Raw genomic sequence first — 21,866 nt, forward strand, 5'->3', positions numbered from 1 at the left:
TAACAAATGAGAATCCTTTTGTATAATGTGCTAAAAGATAGCTTTTGTTGTTTGGATGGGTACAGCATTTGTATGTAGGGATGGGCAAGAGATGGAATCTATGAAAGGAGGAATTTGTAGAGTTTTGGTGTTAAGGTATACCAAAGAAGTCTGTTCAAACGTTTAGGATGCTTAAGTCTGTGGTTGCATATCCCTTTCCTCAGATAAAATAGTAATTAAATATATTTTTTAAGGTGGGACCCTGAGGATTTATGCAGACAGTTTAAAACCAAATATACCATACAAGACCATCCTGCTGTCCACTACAGATACTGCAGACTTTGCAGTTATTGAAGCACTGGAGAAGTACGGTCTGGAAAAAGAAAATCCCAAGGATTACTGTATTGCTCGGGTAAGTAAAGCTATTAACATCAAAATACTCCTGATGCTTATGTTTGAGGGGTTTTTTTTTTCTTAAAGCAACTTTTAAAAAATCAGCATAGTTTATCAAAGTTTGTTGATATTTTAATCTTAGAACTTGTATCTTGTCACTTAGATATGTTAGTAGTTCTTAAGCAATTCAATTTCATTTTAATTTAAACAAATCTTTAAAACCTTACAACATTTTTATTGCTGTTTTGTTGCATAGCAATGTGTAACTGATGGAAATATATTTTTATACTTAAATTGATACTGCGGTCTTATGCTACTATATCAAATAAATTTTAGGAAAGTTTATAAATTAAGGCCTCAGTCCTGCCAACACTTAAACTTGTGAGAAACTTTGTGAATGGTTGATTTCACTGAACTAAATGGAATACTCAATTCATAAGTGTTAGGAGGATCAGGTCCAAGTCTGATAAAGTTTACATTTTGGGATATTTTCAGATGCTGTTCAATAATGTATAATAAGAAAGCTGTTACTGAAGCTAAAATTGAATTTCAGTTTGGTGTTTAACTTTTCGAAGTTGAATATATATTTTAAGGATGTCTAATTAAAAAAATCCAACAACCTCAGCTCATTGGATGATATGAAAATGAGACATAGGTTTCTTTTAATTAATTTGAATAAAAAAATCAAACTTTATATAGAATTTGTCTTTAATTTACCTATTAGCTGAGTGGTGTAGCTTCAGCAGGGAGGTCTACAGGCAACACACTGATTAAAAATACAGCTCCATCTGCCCATTCCAGCTGCTGGGGTGAGGAGAGGTTGTGGGATTTGAAATAAGTTGCTACCTCTGGGCTTTGATTGTGAGCTCCATCCTGTGTATCAGCCTCTGGGCTAGTACCTGACTGATTTAAATTTGAAGCTGTTACTCCTCTAGTTGCTAGAAGGGAGAAAAGGCTTTTCTCCTTTCTTCTTGCCTTCCCCAAGACTCATAGTTTTTGGTGGGAAGTGGAGGGCAGGGGATCTGCTCTGCTCATCTTTTAGTCTCCTAGTTGTTGTGAGTGGGGAGCAGTACCTGTCACTCTAATCTTCTCCAGGCTCTGCTTTAGGGGTTGGTTGGTTTTTTTTGGTTTTTGTTTTGTTTCGTTTTTTGTTTAACACTGCCATGCTCATAGCTCTCAGTGGCATTATCAGCTTGAAACTGATTCGTTACAGCTTCATGTTTTCCCACATGGGACTAAATAGCATCAGAGAAGCTGACTAGAGATTTTTATTTGATTTTTCTGATGTTTGAGAGAACTGTGAATAGCTGCAGAGATACTGCAGCCTAAGCCTGCAGTTTAGGAAGATAGTACTGAATCAGTTTCTCTTTGGTTCGCTGTGGAGTGTATTTTAATGTTTTAAGGAGAAAAAAAAAGTTTATATTTTGCAGAAGTGTGTTAAATCTTGTATGTATACCAAAGAAATATTCCATATGATGATAAATTTTTCAAGCCTTATGTATGATTAAAATAGAGAACATGTAGTCTAAGGACTTTTTTGCATGAATTTTAGCAAAGATTTTGCTGGTCTTACCAAAGAAACAAATTGCTGCTTTAAGTTTGTAGCCTTGTGGAAAAGCATTAATTTGGAAAGTGAAAACTTTCCCCAGAAACTTGGCTCTTCCTTGTATATCTAGTATGCTTTCATGTGTTTTTAAGGAGGTGACTGGTGATTTCCATAGATAATTATAGATTTGTTTTGTGCTGTATCCTTATAAATGTGGCAGGCTTGCTTTTCTGGCTCTTCAGAGTCAATGTAGTTGGATAATATCTTGTACTCTTCACTAACTGATCTGAATTTGCTACACTTCTGAGCCTACAGTATGTGGACTTAAATATGGAAGTGATTTACTATTAGACTGAAATAACTTGAAAACCTAATTCTAGCTAAATGTTTTATGAAACTGAACTTTCCTGTAAAGAATTGCTTGAATTCTTTTTTTAAAATCTCCTTGATTCAGCTTAGCTTACATACATCATTATTTTCTTCACTGGGAAATGTGAATAATGTGCTAAATAGATTAAATAGTTTTGGTTTCATTGTAACTTCTTTAGTACTGTTTACAGGATGTTTTAGTGAATCACAGCTATCTGGCAGCATCCAGTGAACAATTTCTCCTCTTCCTCCAGTGTTGTAAAAGATTGTGCTATATTGAGATTTACCTTGTACATGTTATGTTCTTCATTTAAAGCCGTCTTTGAAAAGCTGCATTAAACAAAAGTAACATCGCTTTTTGAAAAGTTTTTTGCTCTCCTAGTGGTTAGCATTTTGAAAATACGGTTCTTTGTCTTTTTGTTGGTAGTAGTTGAGATATCTTTGGGGAAGATTTAAGTGGGTGACATTTACTTAGCTATCTGATTGGATTTTAAATTGTTTTACTAAGAAAAGACCTTGTATAATGCTTCATAAAATATCCATAATAAAGTTCAATTCACTTGGTCTTTCAAGTGAAACTTCAGAACATCATCCATATTTTGCCAGTGCTGACTTTTTGTTGGACATGGCTCCTTGGGTCTGTATTTATCGTTTTTCTTATCACATTTTGTTATATAGCCTATCTTTATACTGCAACTTTACACGGTACGAGAATGGTGCCATTCTAACAAAACATTAAGTGAATGTAAGTTTTTTGTTCCAATACTCCTTTTTCTTTGTCTTTCAGCATGTTAATTTTGAGGTTCATTGCATATCATGAGGTTCATAGCGCACACCTCAAGATGTCAAATTAATTACAGTTTTGTTTAAGCTACCTGTGTACATTCCCCTGAATGTGACCTAAAACTTAGAAAATATTGTGTGGTATACAAGGTTCTATTTTAGGAGGTACTGGGATCAGACACTTAATTTAGGATGCTTTATTTCTTTTATTCCTTATCCTCAGATGAATTAACGTTTTTTTGCGTGTAACGTATAAAGTGAAAGCACACACATGTTAATGTAATTTTTCTTTGAAAATGTTCTGCTTTTTGTAGATGACATGAAACAATTTTGTTCCCCGGCATGTTAACTAACATAAATGTTAGTGGCTCTTTTTGGGTAGCAGTCAGTGATCTTTAATTTTATCAAAGTGATATGAAAAAATCTTATTAGCACTGAGCTGATTTTCACAAGGATATAAGATTATAAAGTTGTAATTTATTTTCAATAGACCAGTAGTAACATGGCAAACAGTGGTTTGTTGACAAAAGAAAGTGGCAGGGCAAAAGAACAGCCTGTGGAAACTCCAGTATAGCATTGTTTGTTGTTTTTTGCAATGTATACTAGAGCAGTGATCCCAAAACTGTGGGATGTGCCCCCTAGGGGTGTGTGGAGGAATATTTGGATGGATGCATGGCAGTACCTGGGTCAGCCCCCCACAGGGGACGGGGAGGGAGCACCACCCCCTCCGCCTCTAGCCCCCTCTCCTTCCCCGCTCCACCTTCAGCCCAAGCTCTTCTGCTGAACCTACTGTGCATTAATGGAGGGGTGTGTGTACAGATTCCATTTCTGGTAAGGGGGGGGGGGGTGACAGGAAAAGTTTGGGTACCACTGTATTAGAGGTATAGCTAGTAGCTTTTCCTGCAGCTTAAGTTGCCTAACACATCCTATTATAAGATTCTGTTTTCAGTAGCTTACAACTTCATCAAATTTTGACTCTTCAGATTGAAATTTTCCATGCTGGTTATTTGCTTTAGGCTGAATTTTTTTGGGGATGTTTCAGCTAAAACGATTCAGACATTTCAGAGAATGAGGTTAGGGAAAAAATTATTTTGTTCATGTAAAAAAAATTCTTACATCTGTTCCATTGAAATGCTGTAATGCCGCTTTGCTTTGGGGTGGGGGCTTGCCACAGGGGATACCGTGGTATCAGTGATGTACCTCTTTCTGCCCCCCTGAAAATCCACTCAAATTTGACCAAGTTATAAACCTCTGAAAAAAAATCACAACACATGATAGATAAGTAGTGGTTTGTTAGAGACTTGCAGTGTTTTCTGAAGATTCTGACAAAGGTAATTGTCCACCAATAATAAAGGTAATTGTCCAAAATTATCAAGCCAATTTTAAGATTGCTTTGCATTGCCAGAGTGGCACAAAGTAGCATTAAGGGGGCTAAAGATCTAGTTCAGTACATTAATTGTGTTGGTCAAAAGAATTATATGGTGCGTGTGTGTAGGGGAATTACAAAGTGAGACGTGTGTGTGGGAGGGGATAATAAGCATGTGTTTGATTCTGATTTACAAACTGTGAAGACAAAATTAATTGCTTTATCAGAGGATGGCAGTGTATTGTGAATGAAATTTGTTTTTCCTTGGTGCCATGAGAAGTGATTGACCCTAGTTAATTGGTTGTTTGCTAAGGTTTTTTATATTTCTAGTTGCATAATTCACTATCTTAAAATAGAAGCTGTAGTGAGGAAAATCCATTACTAGGTCCTCTGTACAGATCTGATAATTATGAGTTTCCACTGAAAAATTAACTTTTCTTTATAGGTTATGCTTCCTCCTGGTGCTCAACACTCCGATGATAAAGGTGCTAAAGAAATTATCCTTGATGATGATGAGTGCCCACTTCAAATATTCAGGGAATGGTCTAGCGATAAAGGTACATTTAAAATATTATACAGAAGTGTAAGACAATACAAGCCATCAATGTGAAACTGTGTAAAGTAGGAGGTTCATTTGAATTATATTTTGCAGTGTTCAGTTGTATTGTACTTATGTTCTTTTTTTAAAATAGTCCATGTCCAGAATTTTCCAGGGTGAACTTCAAGGCTGACAGTAATATTTTCTCATTCTTTACAGTTAAATACATTCTCAAAATGTACAATAAAATGGCAACATTTACTAAAGTCCTTAAAATTGACCAGTGGGTTAAAATAAATGACACACACAAAACTCTATGGTGTCATGAACCTTAAATAATTTAACTTAATAAAAACATAAGGAACATATTGAATATGCTATGTTATAAGCAATATGAAGAACATTTACTGCTTTATGGATGTTATATTTGTTTATGCATTGGTAGTAGGACTCAGTGGACCTGGGATGGAATGAGAGGATGGTCAAGTGGTTAGGATGTTAGCCTGGGACTGACAAAGCCTGAGTTATGTTCTCTGCTATAAGCTTCTTTAAAGGGGGGGGAGGGATAGCTCAGTGATTTGAGCATTGGCCCATTAAACCCAGGGTTGTGAGTTCAATCCTTGAGGGGGCCATTTAGGGATGTGGGGCAAAAATTGGGGATTGGTCCTGCTTTGAGCAGGGGGTTGGACTAGATGACCTCCTGAGATCCCTTCCAACCCTGATGTTCTATGATTCTATGACCCATATAATGTTGTGTTGTTTTAGGAATACTAGTCTTTCAGTTGAAAAGACGGCCTTCTGACTATATCCCAAAGAAAACCAAGAAACAAATTGATGGAAAGCCATTAAAGGGGAAGGAAAGAGTTGACGGGTCTGGCTATGGCTCTTGCCTTCCTCCTGAGAAACTACCCTACCTGGTGGAATTAAGCCCAGGTAAGAGTTCTGATTGATAACTGATGGAGTTTTTGTAACTGATCATGCTTCAGATTGAATTATAGATTTGTTATATTGAGCTTTCAGATTTAGTACTTTTAGAGTACAGTGGTTAAAACTCTTAATGGATATCACTTCAGTAGCAGATTGTCTCTGAGCTTTTACTAGCTAGCTGCAAAAATTAGCTTTAAAGTGTTGCAAAAGAACCTTTGTTTGGTGTTCTTTAACTTTCCATATTTTAGAAGATTCATCTAAAAAAAAATAAGTTGTTCACTGAAGGCAGATCACATTTTAATAAACTGACTGTAAGAACATTTGACTGCTTGGTCGTTAAGAGTTTAACTCTGAGTTTGTAAAGATAAATTGAGAATGTATTATAATGGTGAAAAATGTTGTTGGACTTAGTGTGTATTTATAGTGGGAATTTATGAAAGGGAAGAAACAGTGCTATTAAACCATACTTGAGAAATCAGAAGAAAATTTTAATGCTTCCTAAAGATTTAAAATGTACCTATAAACTGTTCAGTATTAAAAAAGAAAGCATAAACTGGAGTTTTGTTTGGATTTTTGGATGCCAAACTTGACAGATGCATCACTGTATTTAGATTCTTATACATTTTTATCACCTTTTAACACCACCTCTGTAGATGTCTTTCAGTATACAACTTAATATGAAAAGGTAGTTGTACATAGGGTTGCCACCTTAAGCAGAATAAATTGAGGCTTTCATAGAAATTTATTCCTTTTGTGCTTTACAAGTGTATAGATTGTGTACATATTTTACGCTTCAGCAGATTGGTAGAAGTAGTAATCATGTAATTGGTTCTACCGTAACACAACTTCTTTCAAAAAGTCTGTTGCTAAAATTTGAATTACCTAATTTCTTTGACATATATTGCAGCACACTTATTAAATCATTACTATGTACTGTGAAATATTATGCATACAAGTATACTTGTTAAAATAACTACATTTATAATACTTGAGTGTATTTCTCTGATTTTTCTTAAAAATCATTTGTTTTGTTTTCTAATATACAAAAACAATCTACATTGGGTCTCCAAATGATTAGCAAAAATGAGGTTTTATTGTGCAGATTCTGTTGCCACTGTTCAGGCTGCTCCATGGTCAACAAATAATTTTATGAGAAACATCGTGAAGTGCTGGTATCTGCTGTTTCTTCTTTGAGTGGTGTCCCTATGGGTGCTCCATGTCAGATGTTTTGTGCATTCCACGCACCTTTGATCGGAGATTTTCATTACAGTGTCCGTTCAACCTGCACATGTGCGGGCCATTGATATCTTTGTGCCCAGCACCAAAGCTATATCAGGCTGCCCTGGTGAACTGCCTTCTGTTCCTTGTCAACTGCCTTTGCTGGTCCACTTGGTAGTTTGCCTTGGCTATTGCCGTGCTTTTTTATCTCAACTTAGCTAGCTAGTTGGTTCTTAGTTTGTAGTAGTAGTTTGTAATTTCTTTTGTTTAAAACAAAAAAAAACAAACTGTTTTTCTTTTTGTCCCAGGAAATCCTCCCTGTTGGGGGCATGCCCGGCTCACAAGGGTTTAAATGTTGCTTCTTATTTAGAGAGGCTATCCTGATCAGCAACAGATGCTTAAAGTGCATCTGCTGCTTGGGAGAATTGCATGTTCCCCAGAAGCGTAACTTCTGTTTAGTCTTCAATTCTAGGGCTTGGACTACTGATGATGGAGTGTTCCTTTTGCCCTGCTTCAGAGCTGGATCAGGAAACCCCCTTCTGTACATCACTCCCCGGGGGCCTCTAGCCCCACCTGGCACATCGCTCTCCCAGAAGGGGAAATCTCAGAGTTCTCCTCTAAACATCCTAAGAAGAGGAGCTTTAATTTTCTTCCCAAGGAACCCTCCTCAGAAAGACCTTGTTCCCTGACCTGGTCAGTAGCCTCAAATAACGTCCTTGAGGGTTGGTACTGTGGCAAAAAGCTCCTGTGGTGCTGGTGAAGCAGAAAAGCCTTGCAACTCTTAAGAGGCATGATGGCATGGGAAGGGCCTGGAACTATGTACTGCAGATGGATGCTATTGGACTTAACTCCTCTCCCAACACCCCTATTGAGTTCTTTGGTACCATCTTTAAGCCTCCAGCCAAATTGGTGCCATCTGTGAAGCCCCCTAAGCAATCCAGTATGGACCGGCAAGGACAACCATACTGATTTGTCAATGCTGCAACATCTGTTGGTACCGCAGTACCCCTCAGTGTCACAACAATACTCAGTATCACAACATCATTTGGTGCCACAAGATTTTAGATATGCAAAGCACTTACCAGTGACTGTAGAACTAGAGTCCCCATGACCACCACTCCCAACAGGAGGAGACGGGTGGTGGTGGTTGGGGACTCTTTCCTAAGGGGGACGGAGTCATCCATCTGCCGACCAGACCCGGAGACTCGAGAAGTGTGCTGCTTGCCTGGAGCTAGAATCCAGGATGTGAAGGAGCGTTTGCCAAGACTGATCAAGATCTTGGACCTCTACCCCTTCCTACTTCTCCACGTGGGCACCAATGACACTGCCAAGAATGACCTTGAGTGGATCGCTGCAGACTACATGGCTCTGGGAAGAAGGATAAAGGAGTTTGAGGTGCATGTCGTTTTCTCGTCCATCCTCCCTGATGAAGGAAAAGGCCCAGGTAGGGACCATCGAATTGTGGAGGTGAATGTGTGGTTATGTAGGTGGTGTCAGAGAGAGGGCTTTGGATTCTTTGACTATGGGATTTTGTTCCAGGAGGAAGGATTGTTAGGAAGAGATGGGATTCACCTAACGAAGAGAGGGAAGAGCATCTTCGCAGGCAGACTTGCTAACCTAGTGAGGAGGGTTTAAACTAGGTTCGCTGGGGTGGTGACCTAAGCCCAGAGGTAAGTGGGGAAGTGGGATACCAGGAGGAAACACAAGGAAGAGGGTACAAGATGGGAAGCTTCCTGATTCATACTGAGGAAGTAGGGCAATCAGCTAGTTATCTTAGGTGCATGTACACGAATGCAAGAAGCCTGGGAAACAAGCAAGAAGAATTTGAAGTCCTGGTGCAATCAAGGAACTATGATGTGATTGGAATAACAGAAACTTGGTGGGGCAGTTCACACGACTGGAGCACTGTCATGGATGGTTATAAACTGTTCAGGAAGGACAGGTATGGGAGGGAAGCTGGAAGAGTTGCATTGTATGTAAGAGAGTGGTATGATTGCTCCGAGCTCCAGTATGAAACTGGAGACAAGCCTGTTGAGTCTTTGGGTTAAATTTAGAGGTGAAAGCAACAAGGGTGATGTCGTAGTGGGCATGTGCTATAAACCACCGGATCAGAAGGATGAGGCCTCAAGGCTTTTTTTGGACAGCTAATTGAAGTTTCCAGATCACAGCCCTGGTTCTAATGGGGGATTTCAATCACCCTGACATCTGCTGGGAGAGCAATACAGCAATGCACAGACAACCTACAGCATCCAAGGGCAGAGCCATTGGCTATTATTTTTGAAAATTCGTGGCGATCGGGGGAGGTCCTGGATGATTGGAAAAGGGCAAATATAGTGCCCATATTTTAAAAAGGGAAGAAAGAGAACCCCAGGAACTAAAGACCTGTCAGCCTCACTTCAGTCCCTAGCAAAATCATGGAGCAGGTCCTCAAGGAATCCATTTGGAAGCACTTAGAGGAGAGGAAGGTGGTCAGGAACAGTCAACATGTATTCACCAAGAGCAAGTCATGCCTGACCAACCTGATTGCCTTCTATGTTGAGATAACTGGCTCTGTGGATGAGAGGAAAGCAGTGGACGTGATATATCTTGACTTTAGCAAAGCTTTTGATACGGTCTCCCACAGTATTCTTGCCAGCAAGTTAAAGAAGTATGGATTAGATGAATGGACTATAAGGTGGATAGAAAGCTGGCTAGATTGTCGGGCTCTACGGGTAGTGATCAACAGCTTGATGTCTAATTGGCAGCCGGTATCAAGTGGAGTGCCCCAGAGGTCGGTCCTGGGGCTGGTTTTGTTCAACATCTTCATTAATGATCTGAACGATGGGAATAATTGCACCCTCAGCAAGTTCGCAGATGACACTGAACTGCGGGGAGAGGTAGATAATGCTGGAGGATAGGGATAGGGTCCTGAGTGACCTAGACAAATTGGAGGATTGGGCCAAAAGAAATCTGATGAGGTCCACCAATAAATCTCTAGAGCAGTGGTTCTCAACCAGGGGTCTGGATCAGGGTCCGCCAAGCCTGGCTGCCTTTAGACTTGCTACGACCCAGGGCAGAAAGCCCAAGCCCCGCCACACAGGATTACAGCCTGGGGCCCCGAGCCCCACAATCCGGGACTGAAGCCGAAGCATAAGCCTGACCAACTTAAGCTTTGTGGTGCTCTCTGTGGAATGGGGCCCCAGGCAATTGCCCTGCTTGCTTACCCCTTAACACCAGCCATGGCTTTTATATGCAGAAAAACAATTGTTGTGGCACAGCTGGGCTGTGAAGTTTTTATAGCATGATGGGGGGGGGCTTCAGAAAGAAAAAAGTTGAGAACCCGTGGTCTAGAGCTGTGTGTGGACACAAAATTTGTATCCACATCTGATCTGCAACTGTGGTCCGTGGATATAAAATGGATATCCGCAGATTTGCAGGGCTCTATAAATATTCCAGTCACTTCTCAACTCCTCTTCCAGGACACCAGTCCACTGCTGCATCCCAGTCTGAACATTCTCTGCCTCAAGGCTTAGCTCCTTGATGGGTCGCAGGGCTAGAGTTATCCTGTTCTTCAGAGGTATAGCACATATCATTATATAGTAGGAAGAATTATTCCAGATATACTTATCTTCAGAAATGGAGAAGTTTTGTTCACTGGTGTGAACTCTAGGACACTGTCCTGACTTCTGCCCCTCTTCCACTCGTTCTGGAATACCTGTTGCATCTAATGAAAACAGTACTGTCACTTAGTTCTCTTAAGTGGTGGCCCTAACAGCCTTTCAGACCACTGTTGAGGGGTTCTCCCTATTTGGTCAACGTGGAACCGCAAGGTTCATGAAAGGCCTGGGAAATCTCTTTCCACCTATAAAAGTTCCTGCCCTTTTTTGGGACCTTAATCTGGTTCTTGGTCTCGTGAAGCATCCTTTGAACTGATGGTGACCTGCTCCTTATTGAATTTGTCTATGAAAACAGCCTTCCTAGTGGCTATTATCTCAGCCATAGAGATGGAGAGACTAGGGGCTTAATAGCAGACCTTCCTTTCACAGTTTTCTACGGGGATAAGGTTTCCTTATGTCTGCATCCCAGGTTCCTTCTAAAGTGTCATTTACCTGCCAGTTATCTTTCTGAAACTGTCTGAGTCCAGTGTGGAGACTGTGTTCTCTATGCTAGATGTCAGAAGGGTGTTTATCCTTCTACCTACATAGGACTAAACCATTTCATAAATCCCCAAGACTTTTTGTTTTGTTTTCAGACAGATCCAAGAACTCTGCTCTTTCTACCCAGAGGCTAACAAAATAGATTTCAGGGTGTATTATATAACTTGTTACAGTGTTGCCAGCATTCTAGCTCCTGCTGGCGTGTCGGCTCACTGGATGAGGTCACAATCTACATCTGTGACTCTCTGCTTAAAAATGTCGCAATTGCTGAGATCTGCAAAGCTGCTCCATGGTCTTCAGTACGTACCTTCTCCAGACATTATGCTTTAGTTGATGCCTCTAGATCTGATGTGGCAGTCCTTTTCTCTGTAATGGACGCAACTCTGAAGTTCTCAGGGCAGGTCCACACTGCCACTTAAGTTGACCTAATTTATGTTGCTCAGGTGCGAAAAAGGCACCCACTGCATGACACAAGTTACAGCGACATAAGCATTGTCCACGCTTCTGCTTTGTCGGCAGGAGACACTTTCCAGCCGACATAGCTTCTCCCTCTCTGGAGGTGGAATAATTGTGCTGATTGGAGAGTTCTCTCCTGTTGGGATAAAGTGTCTTCACCAGACCCGCTACAGCAGTTGCGCCAATGTAGTACTCCCAGTGTAGATCTGCCCTCAGCGATGGAGAGAAAGAACTAAGGGCAGTTTGCCTGTGCAGCCTGTTATAGCCTCTGTGTGGGGCATGAGGATATCAACACAGCACGTGGGCATGCTGAGTGGACATTGCTAATGAAGATCTCTGATCAAAGGTGCATGCAGCACATGTGCACCTGAAGTGGAGCGCCCCTGGGGCACACATCTCGAAGAAGTACAGTTACTGCTCTGGGGAGTAACTTTTTCATAGCATATCAGGGTTTTTTGTTTTATTAAATGTGTACTTTATTTTTCCAGTGTATCTTTAGTGTTTTAGCATCGTAGGGATTAAACATAGATTTTAAAACAATTTTTTTTGTTAGTATTAGTTATTTGTAGTTCTGTTTTATTGGTTATGTAATTTGGCTGTAGTGTTTGTATTTGACCTGGTTCAGTTGGTGTATTTGTTCTGGAATTTGAAAGTTGAGGCGGTCTGATAACTTCCATGAGACAAGGATGGGAAACTTTTTGTACTAAGTGATTTTTGAATCAGTTAGCCTTTTGGCTGTAGTATCCCTGTGATCCTATTTTAAATTATGATTTTACTTAAATCAGTAAAAATTCAGATAATTGCTGGTGAGGTCAGCAGAACATGTGGCACATGCCAGAATTTTTTTGAGGACTAAAGTTAATGAGATTTGTCTTTGAATTTCATAAGAAATTAAGAGTCTTATAAAAACCATCTTTTTTTGGTTCTGGTCTAAATTTTCTGCTTATGGAGCTTAGTTGTTTTAGTATTAAAATACTGTGCATCTGGCCAGTAGAACAAGACATCCAATAATCAAAAGAAAAAGAATCTTAAAATGAGACAGGTGGCAACTCTGTATACAGTTAACTAACTACAGCCTTTGCACATTGCTTGGACACTGATCTGTTGTTGGTGCTTCCTTCTAACAGCTAGTTGTTGGCTTCTTAAACAATAATAGAAATTAATCCATGCACTTACTCTGCAGGATTAAAGTCCTTGTAGGTTTTCAAGTTGAAAGAGTTAAATGCACTGCATCCTTTTAAAATTGAATAAGCATTGTCTGGCTACAGTTTCACCCTTTCCTGTCTTTTCTTTTCCTGCCTCCTTCCGCATGTTCTGCATGGTTTCTGTCCTGCTGGTGCTGCCTTCACCTGGGTCCTGTGCATGTGTTTCTAACCCCAGGGAGAAGGAATCACTTTGCCTACTACAACTATCACACTTATGAAGGTAATGCTATATTTAATACTGTTCTTTCTTCTTAGTCACTAAAAACAGTGCTGGCAAAAAAAACCAACCCCAACATTTTTTCCCCAACGAATGAAAGACCATTCTTGTTTTTGAAATGGGCAGTTTATTATATGAAACACTTATTTTCCTGGATATATCAGATTAATTTTGAATAGTCTAATTACTGGTGAAGAGGTGTCAAATAGGTCTTGAATTAATCAGATACTATTAACCCAAGAGCTAAACCTTCCAGCTAAGACTCACAACTGAATTTCATAAGGCCTTTCCCTGTGGTTAAAGGGCAGCACTCTACTGTGAAGGAAAATGCTCCTTTATCCACCTTGTTGCAGAACACCAGGGGAGTGATTTTTTTTTTTTTTAAACCTCCTTCTCCCTCACTGTAGAGGGAAAGGATTTTTTCTTCTCAATGCTCTCTCTTGGCTCTCTGAGTTGGGGATGAAGTATTCAGTAATCTTTGCTTCTTAGGCAGATGCTCGGACCACTGGAAGAACTCTCTCTTCTGTCTTCCCTGTAGAGTCCCAGTGGCAATCTTTGGTATTTCTCATATAAGCTGGATACGCTACTCCCTGCTCTGTGTGATACATCTATTAAGCAGAGCATTGATCAGCAGGACTCCAACACATAGATTCCAAGGCCAGAAAGGACCTGTTCTGATTTCCTGTTAGTAAACAAGCCATAAAACTTCCCCAAAATAATTCCTAGAGCTTATCTTTTTAGAAAAGCATCCAGTCTGGATTTAAAAAAAAGCTTGAATTGATTTTAAAATGGCCAGTAATGGAAAATCCATCCTAACAGTGGTAAAAATGTTCCAATGGTTAATTACCCTCAGACTTAAAAATTTAGGCCTTATTTCCAGTCTGCAATTGTGTAGCTTCAGTTTCTAGATATTGGATCTTGTTACACCTCTCTCTGCTAGATTGAAGAGCACATTATCAAATATTTGTTGCCCATGTAGGTACTTTTAAACTGTAATCAGTGTCCCGTCCCCCCCATAACGTTCTTGTTAATCTAAATAGAGTGAGCTCCTTGAGCCTTTCAGAGTAACAGCCGTGTTAGTCTGTATTCGCAAAAAGAAAAGGAGTACTTGTAGCACCTTAGAGACTAACCAATTTATTTGAGCATGAGCTTTCGTGAGCTACAGCTCACTTCATCAGATGTATACCGTGGAAACTGCAGCAGACTTTATATACACACAGAGATCATGAAACAATACCTCCTCCCACCCCACTGTCCTGCTGGTAATAGCTTATCTAAAGTGATCAACAGGTGGGCCATTTCCAGCACAAATCCAGGTTTTCTCACCCTCCACCCCCCCACACAAATTCACTCTCCTGCTGGTGCTAGCCCATCCAAAGTGACAACTCTTTACATAATCAAGTCGGGCTATTTCCTTGAGCCTATCACTATAAGGCACATTGTCTAATCCTTTAATCTTTCTCATGGCTATTCTCTGGACCCTTTCCAACTTATCAACATCGTTCTTCAATTGTGGACACCAGAACTGAACACAATATTCCAGAAGTGGTCACACCAGTGCCAAATATATGGCTAAAATAACCTCTCTACTCCTACTCGAGATTCCTTTGTGTATGCACCCAATGAGCACATTAGCCCTTTTGGCCACAGTGTCACTGGGAGTTCATGTTCAGCTGATTACCACCAAATCTTTTTCAGAGTCACTGCTTGCCAGGACAGAGTTGCCCCATTCTGAGCTAAGGGAAACATATCTAAACATACAGCCTTTTTGGTTGCTGCCAAAAGATATTTGAAAAAAAATTCTAATTTAATAATTACTTAATGTAAAATTCCATGGGGAATGAGATGAGGAACCACAGCAGGGCTGCACTCAGTTACAAGTCTCCCAGTTTTAAAGCTCTGCTCATAACCTGCTGTATAAATCATTGCAGTGTTCTTTGATTCTCCTGATAATGTAACATAATATGCAGTCACATCCTATTTTGTCAAACAGGAGAAGAGTACAAAACAGCTTGCTTACTACTTGAGAAGCTACTATGGTATAACCTTTACCAATACACCATTTCCCAGTTTATTTAGCAGTTCTCTTCTTTTGTCTTTGTTCCATAGAGTACTTTAAAGACAGTAGTGTTTTTTTATCAACAGTGCTATTGCAGTGTATAAGTGTAGTATCTTTGCTTGGGGAAATAATAATCCCCTCTGCAGACATTTGGCATCTGGCTCCATTGTTTTATGGAACTTACTCCAGTTTCACAAAGAGCATTGTCCCATAGAGTTGAAAAGCCTCATGAAATCTTGGTTGATTATAGAGAGTAGATTTCATCATGGAGGAATAACTTGTATTACAATTGCAGTTTTTCCACTCAAGCAGTTCTTTAAAATATATTTCTTAATGTAATTTTAACCAATTCCTATATTTAAGATAGCGGAAGACTCCTTTCCTTTGTTGGATCTCTTCGTATAGTAGAGTCTGCTAGGCCCATCTTCATTAAGCTGTTTTACAATTTTCAAAGTCTTCTGTTTTACAGTAGAAGTTACCTCCTCACTAGGTGTGTACTATTGTCACAATCTTAGCCATCTACAAGGGCCTGGCAGACTCTATACTGACTAGATTCATGCCACAATTGCAACTACTGCCTGATAGATGGGCATTTTGCTGCCAGATGCATTCCTCACATTCTGTTGGATTGATGGGCACAGGTCATGCAGGCAACACCAGTATATTAGAAACAAAAACATTACAGAGGAACATTACAGAGGAATGGACTGCACTGCCAACTGCAGCATCCAGGCAACACCAGTATATTAGAAACAAAAAGAATCCTAACAATTGTATTGGTCCCTTACTGGATGGAAACAGTAGAATTATCAATAATAATGCAGCAAAGGCAAACATGTTCAATAAATATTTCTGTTATATATTTGGGGAAAAAACAGATGATGTAGTCACATATAAAACTCTTTCCAGTCCACTAGTATCTCAAGAGGATGTTAAACAGAAGTTTCTAAAGTTAGACATTTTTTTAAATGAACAGGGTATATAACTTGCATCAAAGAGTATTTTAAAAGAGCTGGTTGGACCATTAATGTTGATTTTCAATGCAGTATTGGAACATCAAACAGGAATATCAAGGGTGGGGGTCCCACAGGGATTGGCTCTTGGCCCTATACTATTTAACAGTTTGAGTAATAAGTAATAATGGAAGAAAACGTAAAATCATCACTGGTAAGATTTGCAGATGAGACACAAATTGGAGTGGGGTAAATAATGAAGAGGACAGGTCACTGATACAGAATGATCTGGAGTGTTTGGTAAACTGGGTGCAAGTAAACAATATGTGTTTTAATATGGCAAAATGTAAATATGTATATATAGGAACAAAAAAATGTAGACCATACTTCCAGAATAGGAAAAGCAGTGACTCTGAAAAAGATTTGGGAGTTGTAGTGATAATCAGCTGAACATGAGCTCCTGGTGTGACGCTGTGACCCAAAGGACGAATGCAGTCCTGGAATACATAAACAGGAATCTTGAGTAGGTGTAAAGAGGTTATTTTACCTCTATATTTGGCACTGGTGCAGCTGGTATTGGAATACTATGTCCAGTTTTGGTGTCCACAATTCAAGAAGGATGTTGATGAGTAGAGGGGAGCTCAGAGTAGAGCCATGAGAATGATTAAAGAATTAGAAAACCTACCTTGTAGTGATAGACTCTAGAAGCTCAGTCTAGTTAGTTTAACAAAATGAAGGTTAAGGGTGACTTGACTGCAGTCTACAAGCATCTACATGGGGAGAAAATATTGATAGTTGGCTCTTCTGTCTTACAGAAAAAGGTATAACACAATCCAATGGCTGGAAGTTGAAGCTAGGCAAATTCAGACTGGAAATAAGGTGTAAATTTTTAACAGTGAGAGTAATTAACCAGTGGAACAACTTAGCAAGGGTCATGGTGGATTCTCTGTCACTGAAGCTTTTTAAATCATGTTTGGATGTTTTTCTAAAAGATCTGCTCTAGAAATTATTTTGGGGAAGTTGTCTGGCTTGTGGTTTATACAGGAGGTCAGACTAGATGATCACAATGGCCACTTTTGGTCTTGGAATATATGAATCAATAAAGTTAACCTGCCTGGTTTAAACAGATGTCTCTCTCCAACATTGCTTTCTGCACTGGTTTAACTAAATCAGTTTAAAATTATACCTTTAGTTAAACTGGTGCCACTCTAGTTAGCTAAATAATGATGTATATATCGAGAGTATGTAATACTGAATGGTAGTGTACTTTGTTTCAAGAGTCCGCCTTTCTCAAATTTATAAATTCACTGTGTAATATCTTTGAATTGGTACAGTTATGAAAGTGGCTATATATCAGTGGTACATTGCACTGATTATTTTTGTAGAGTGATTAAACAAATATATGAAAATTTAGATCTAAACTAGTTTTGCAAAACAAATATTGTATGAAGTTCCATCTTTCCTTTTGTATTTTTAAACTAAAAGATCAATGACAAAGCAGTAGGAAAGTTAATAGTGCTTTATATGTTATAAACTTACTTGTTGCTGTATTTTAATAACAAAGTATCTGTGTTGGGCATTGTTGTGGGTTTTTTAAACTGTGCAGTACATGGTTTTTACAACTGGAGCTGGTCAAAACTGGGAATTTGGGGGGAATTTGATCATGTCAGAAGAAACCCAGTTTTTTCAAGATTTCCCATGAACCAGGGACTTTAAAAAAAAAAAAAAAAATTAGAAACCACTGAAACGTGGTGTTTCTGAAACGAAATATGCTCCCCGGATCCTGGACAAAATTAGTTCAATCTGAAATGTTTTGTGAAACTTTCAGGTTCAACAAATCAGTATTTCCAGCAAAACTAGTTCATCAGAAAATTTCCAATCAGCTCTAATTACACCTTTATCTTGTTAGGCGGTATGTTGGTAAATCACAAATGTTCATAAATGACTATTCCCTGAATAGTATTAGATGGCAAGATCAACTTTGCAGATTTTTATTACTTCAAATAATATTTGCTTTCCAGATGCTTGTGGGCACTTTGTAAAAATGTGTGCATGCAAATATGAATCTTTGAAGAAATTAATACTATTAAGGAAGTCGTAGAGAAAATATCTTATCAAGACATTTGAAACGTGTAAAATGCCAAATTAGAAAAGATACAGTTCAATCCCTACACAGTAGTCTAGAAAGGTCTGAGCCGCATAAATAACCAAGTTTAAAATACACAAAAGCTAATTTGATCTCCCTTTTTAAGGTTTATACTTCCATGTTGGTTTATGATGTCTGTATATGCCAAGTTAGCTTTAACCAACTGCGTCTACAGTGAGAATCTGTAAGAATTTTTCTGCACACGTGCATCTCTGCTGTTGCTACTAATTGTGGCAGATGTAGTGCAGGTAGGGTGCAGGCATCTTTACTACCTTATGTCTACACCAGTAAAAATTTTAAACTACACCATCACGTATCTGTATGTGTATAAAATAAAACACAGATCAGTGTTATACACTTACTTCATTGTGCACCTTCTACTACTTTACATGCAATGTGCCCAATAATGCACACATCTCCCTAGGAATTTTACAACATTTCAAAGTTCAGAGCTTAAAAAATAAAAAGATAGTTTTAAAATGAGTATCCTGCCAAATAAATATTTCCTTTCAGTCTCAAATGTATAATTCCCCTTTGACACACATACATCCCTCCCACTCATGCCCCGCACCTTCCCCCCAAAAAAACTGCATGGTCTGAGTTCCAGGATGAACCATATTTACATTCTGGACAAGTGACAGGTTTAAAGTTTGATACTTTTGGCCTATTAGGGAAAGGAACAACTTTTCTTAAAATGTAAGTTTTTGGGGGCAGGGATTGTATTTTATATATGTAAACAAGACCTAACCCATTGTAATAATTAGCACCATTGGAATGGGACTGTTACAAGCTTTCCAACGAGAAATGCTGTGTTTGCTTCCGTCTGTTAAAAATCCTGAGTTAGACCTTAACGTTGTGGAATTATGATGAATGGAAAAGTACTTTTCAGAGGTTTTTAAAGTTTTATTAATTCTCGTTTTCTCTCCCTAGCAGTCTGTAAAGTTGTTCTCATGATAACTAAGACACCTGACTTTATTAGTGGATGGATTTAAAAAAAAATGTATCAGTTATTTTTTTAAGAAACTATAACGTATGTGGCATATGCATAGTGATATAAAAAGTTTATTGGCTTGGACACTCAATGAGTAATGAAGATTTCTGTAATTTAGATAAACAAAAACTTTGTGACTCCATACCTTGTCTTGTGCGTTTAATTATATTTTATGGTGTGTATGTCTGTGTAAGAAATACCTGACGGTGTGATATAAGGTTTTACTAGTAAGAGTGTGTGATATGGATTCACTATTCACAAGGGATAAAGTCATGAATGAGAGATGTAGATCATCCCAAGCAAGTGCCTATGTTTATGCCTAGAGGTATTTTCTCTGTGGCATACATAACAGAAGAAATATTTTCGAGTTTTATTATTTGGGATCCTTTTTCATATCTCTCTGCATGAAAACATAGGTGTCTTTGTTAGCATGACTGAAATTCTGGCCGCAGATGAAATCAATAGCAAACTTTCATTGACTTCACTGGGGCCAGGATTTCATCCTGAGTCCAACAGTAGAAGGCTCAGAGGAAGCTGTAAAAACCTTTAAGTAAAGTAGCACTGCAGAATACTGAGTTATTGGTCTTTAAAACTGTGGTATTTTTAGGTGTAGAATAGTTGCCACTAGTACAGGCCTGAAACTTGCATCTTCAGGGCCTCAGTCAGGTGTCATTTGGATCTGTGGTGTTGGGAATTCTGTATTGAGGAGGTGGAAACACTTGTAAGTTTAAAAACAAAACTTTGCTGTTTTGAATTTTGTAATGTATAAATAAATCCTCGGGAAAAGTATTAATGGGCAGCGTGCAGGTGAGATGATCAAAGGTGTATATGATAAATCATCATGTGTGCCATTTATCACATGGATGTTGCTTCCACATTTGTGCATGTGTGTAAAGGATTGTTTAATAGCTCTCTCAGATACTATAAATGCCTGGAGTTTTCCTTGAAACATCATATGATGACATTTTAGATTTCTGTAGATTTGCTGTTTAACTTTTACTCATTTAAATAAACAAAATGTGCACCCTTCAGAACTACTGTATTTACCAAAGTTAACATAGTAAATTTCAGTAGGATGCAGTGACTTGAATTATGAATTCCTAATATCAAACATATGGTTAGCTTTTTGCCAGTTGTGCAGGCCACATTTGAAGGAATATAAGAGGTAAATGAATGTTCTCTCATTTTTAGCACATTGTCTTGTTTCTTCTGCTGATTCTTTCATCCACCTTAACATTATTTTTTCTCTCCTCTTCTACATTATCACTTATCCCTTCTCCTGTGTCTTCCTTTTTTTGGTCTGTATGTGGCTCTCATCAGCTGCTGTGCTGTCTTCTATGTGCTGGCAGTTAAGTGTAATTCATTAATATCCTGTTACAATAAAGCACTGGCATATAGTATTTCGAAGATATGAATGTTTGTGAACTTTGCGGGCAGTGCAGACAGCAGCATAGTGGAAGTAAAGCACCTTGGATGAGGAGATCAACCTAAGAAGATGAATGTGCAAGTGAAGTGCCCTTTAAGGATATGGGCTTCTAAAACAGTCATGTATTCAGTGGTCTGCTGGTAAGGAAGAACTTGCATACCAAGAGAAACTTGAAAAGAAATTAGATTGTTTACCTTAAAGAGGTGACTAGAGGGGTGTCATAAAAATATATACACTGAGTGGTAAAGAGAAGGTAGATCAGGTGCTTCTGCTCTCTGTATTTCAGGATGCAAGATCAAGGGGATGGTCAATTAAATTTAAAGGTAGCAGATTCAAAACTGATAAAAGGAAATACTGTCTCTACACAAAGCATAATTAGACTACGGAATTTATTGCCACAAAATGTCTTTTGAAACCAAGAATAGAGCAAAAAGGGATTAGATAGTCATGGATAATAAGAATATCTGAAGTTTTGTTAATTAATGTGAACAAAAAAATGGAATGAATATATGATTTCGTGATTCACGGCTTAGACCAATATCTGTTAGAGATTGGGGATGAGAGGGTAATCATCCCAAATCTGCCTACATTGCGGCTTCTTGCAACTTTCTCTGAAGCATCAAGTACTGGTTGCTGTTGAAGACTGAATACTGGGCTAAATGGATTGTGGGTTGATCTAGTCTGGCAGTTCCTGTGTTCCTAGACAGAGACCTGAAAATATAGGTTAACAGAAGCTCCGGAATTACGAGTGATTTTTAAGGGGCTTTCAGAAATCTTGAGAACTTAGAACTATAGAACTTAGTTCTGGACTCTGAATAAACTTTCAATTTCTGACTGATAAAATGTCAAATTAATCATGGGTGTGAAAGAATGTTGGATAGACACTATACTTACCTCTTGTTTTTAGATGCTGAAGCAAGCATACATCTTTGTTGCTATAAAAGATGTGTAGTGGGGCTGTTTAAATGACATATACTCTAGACATACAATTGCTCCCCAGACGGAGTTGCAATACAATAATTGAGAGATTTCCAGTGGCTTTTGTCCCCATGAAGATCCCATGTGTATTGGTTTCCATTTTAACTGACAAGATTACCACTCCCCCATTGAAGAGCATTTATACATGTGCTGTAATTTGAATAACGTTCTCTAGTGCTT

General features: G+C 38.7%; 1 protein-coding gene across 23 annotated transcripts in view; it reads left to right on the forward strand.

The window, feature by feature from the left end:
* Nucleotides 1-21,866, forward strand: part of AFDN (afadin, adherens junction formation factor) — a 219,471-nt gene that overhangs the window by 86,410 nt on the left and 111,195 nt on the right. For 18 of the 23 annotated variants that reach the window (XM_075126862.1, XM_048843986.2, XM_075126868.1 and 15 more), the window contains exons 6-9: nucleotides 234-391; nucleotides 4,882-4,993; nucleotides 5,740-5,907; nucleotides 13,092-13,136. In XM_075126862.1, the coding sequence (XP_074982963.1) occupies nucleotides 234-391; nucleotides 4,882-4,993; nucleotides 5,740-5,907; nucleotides 13,092-13,136 (483 nt within the window). The remainder of the gene's footprint in view (nucleotides 1-233; nucleotides 392-4,881; nucleotides 4,994-5,739; nucleotides 5,908-13,091; nucleotides 13,137-21,866) is intronic. The other 5 variants (XM_075126865.1, XM_075126866.1, XM_075126867.1 and 2 more) reach the window with 1 other exon arrangement.

This window comes from Caretta caretta, chromosome 3 (assembly GCF_965140235.1).
Source record: "Caretta caretta isolate rCarCar2 chromosome 3, rCarCar1.hap1, whole genome shotgun sequence".
In the NCBI taxonomy this organism is placed as follows: Eukaryota; Metazoa; Chordata; order Testudines; family Cheloniidae; genus Caretta; species Caretta caretta.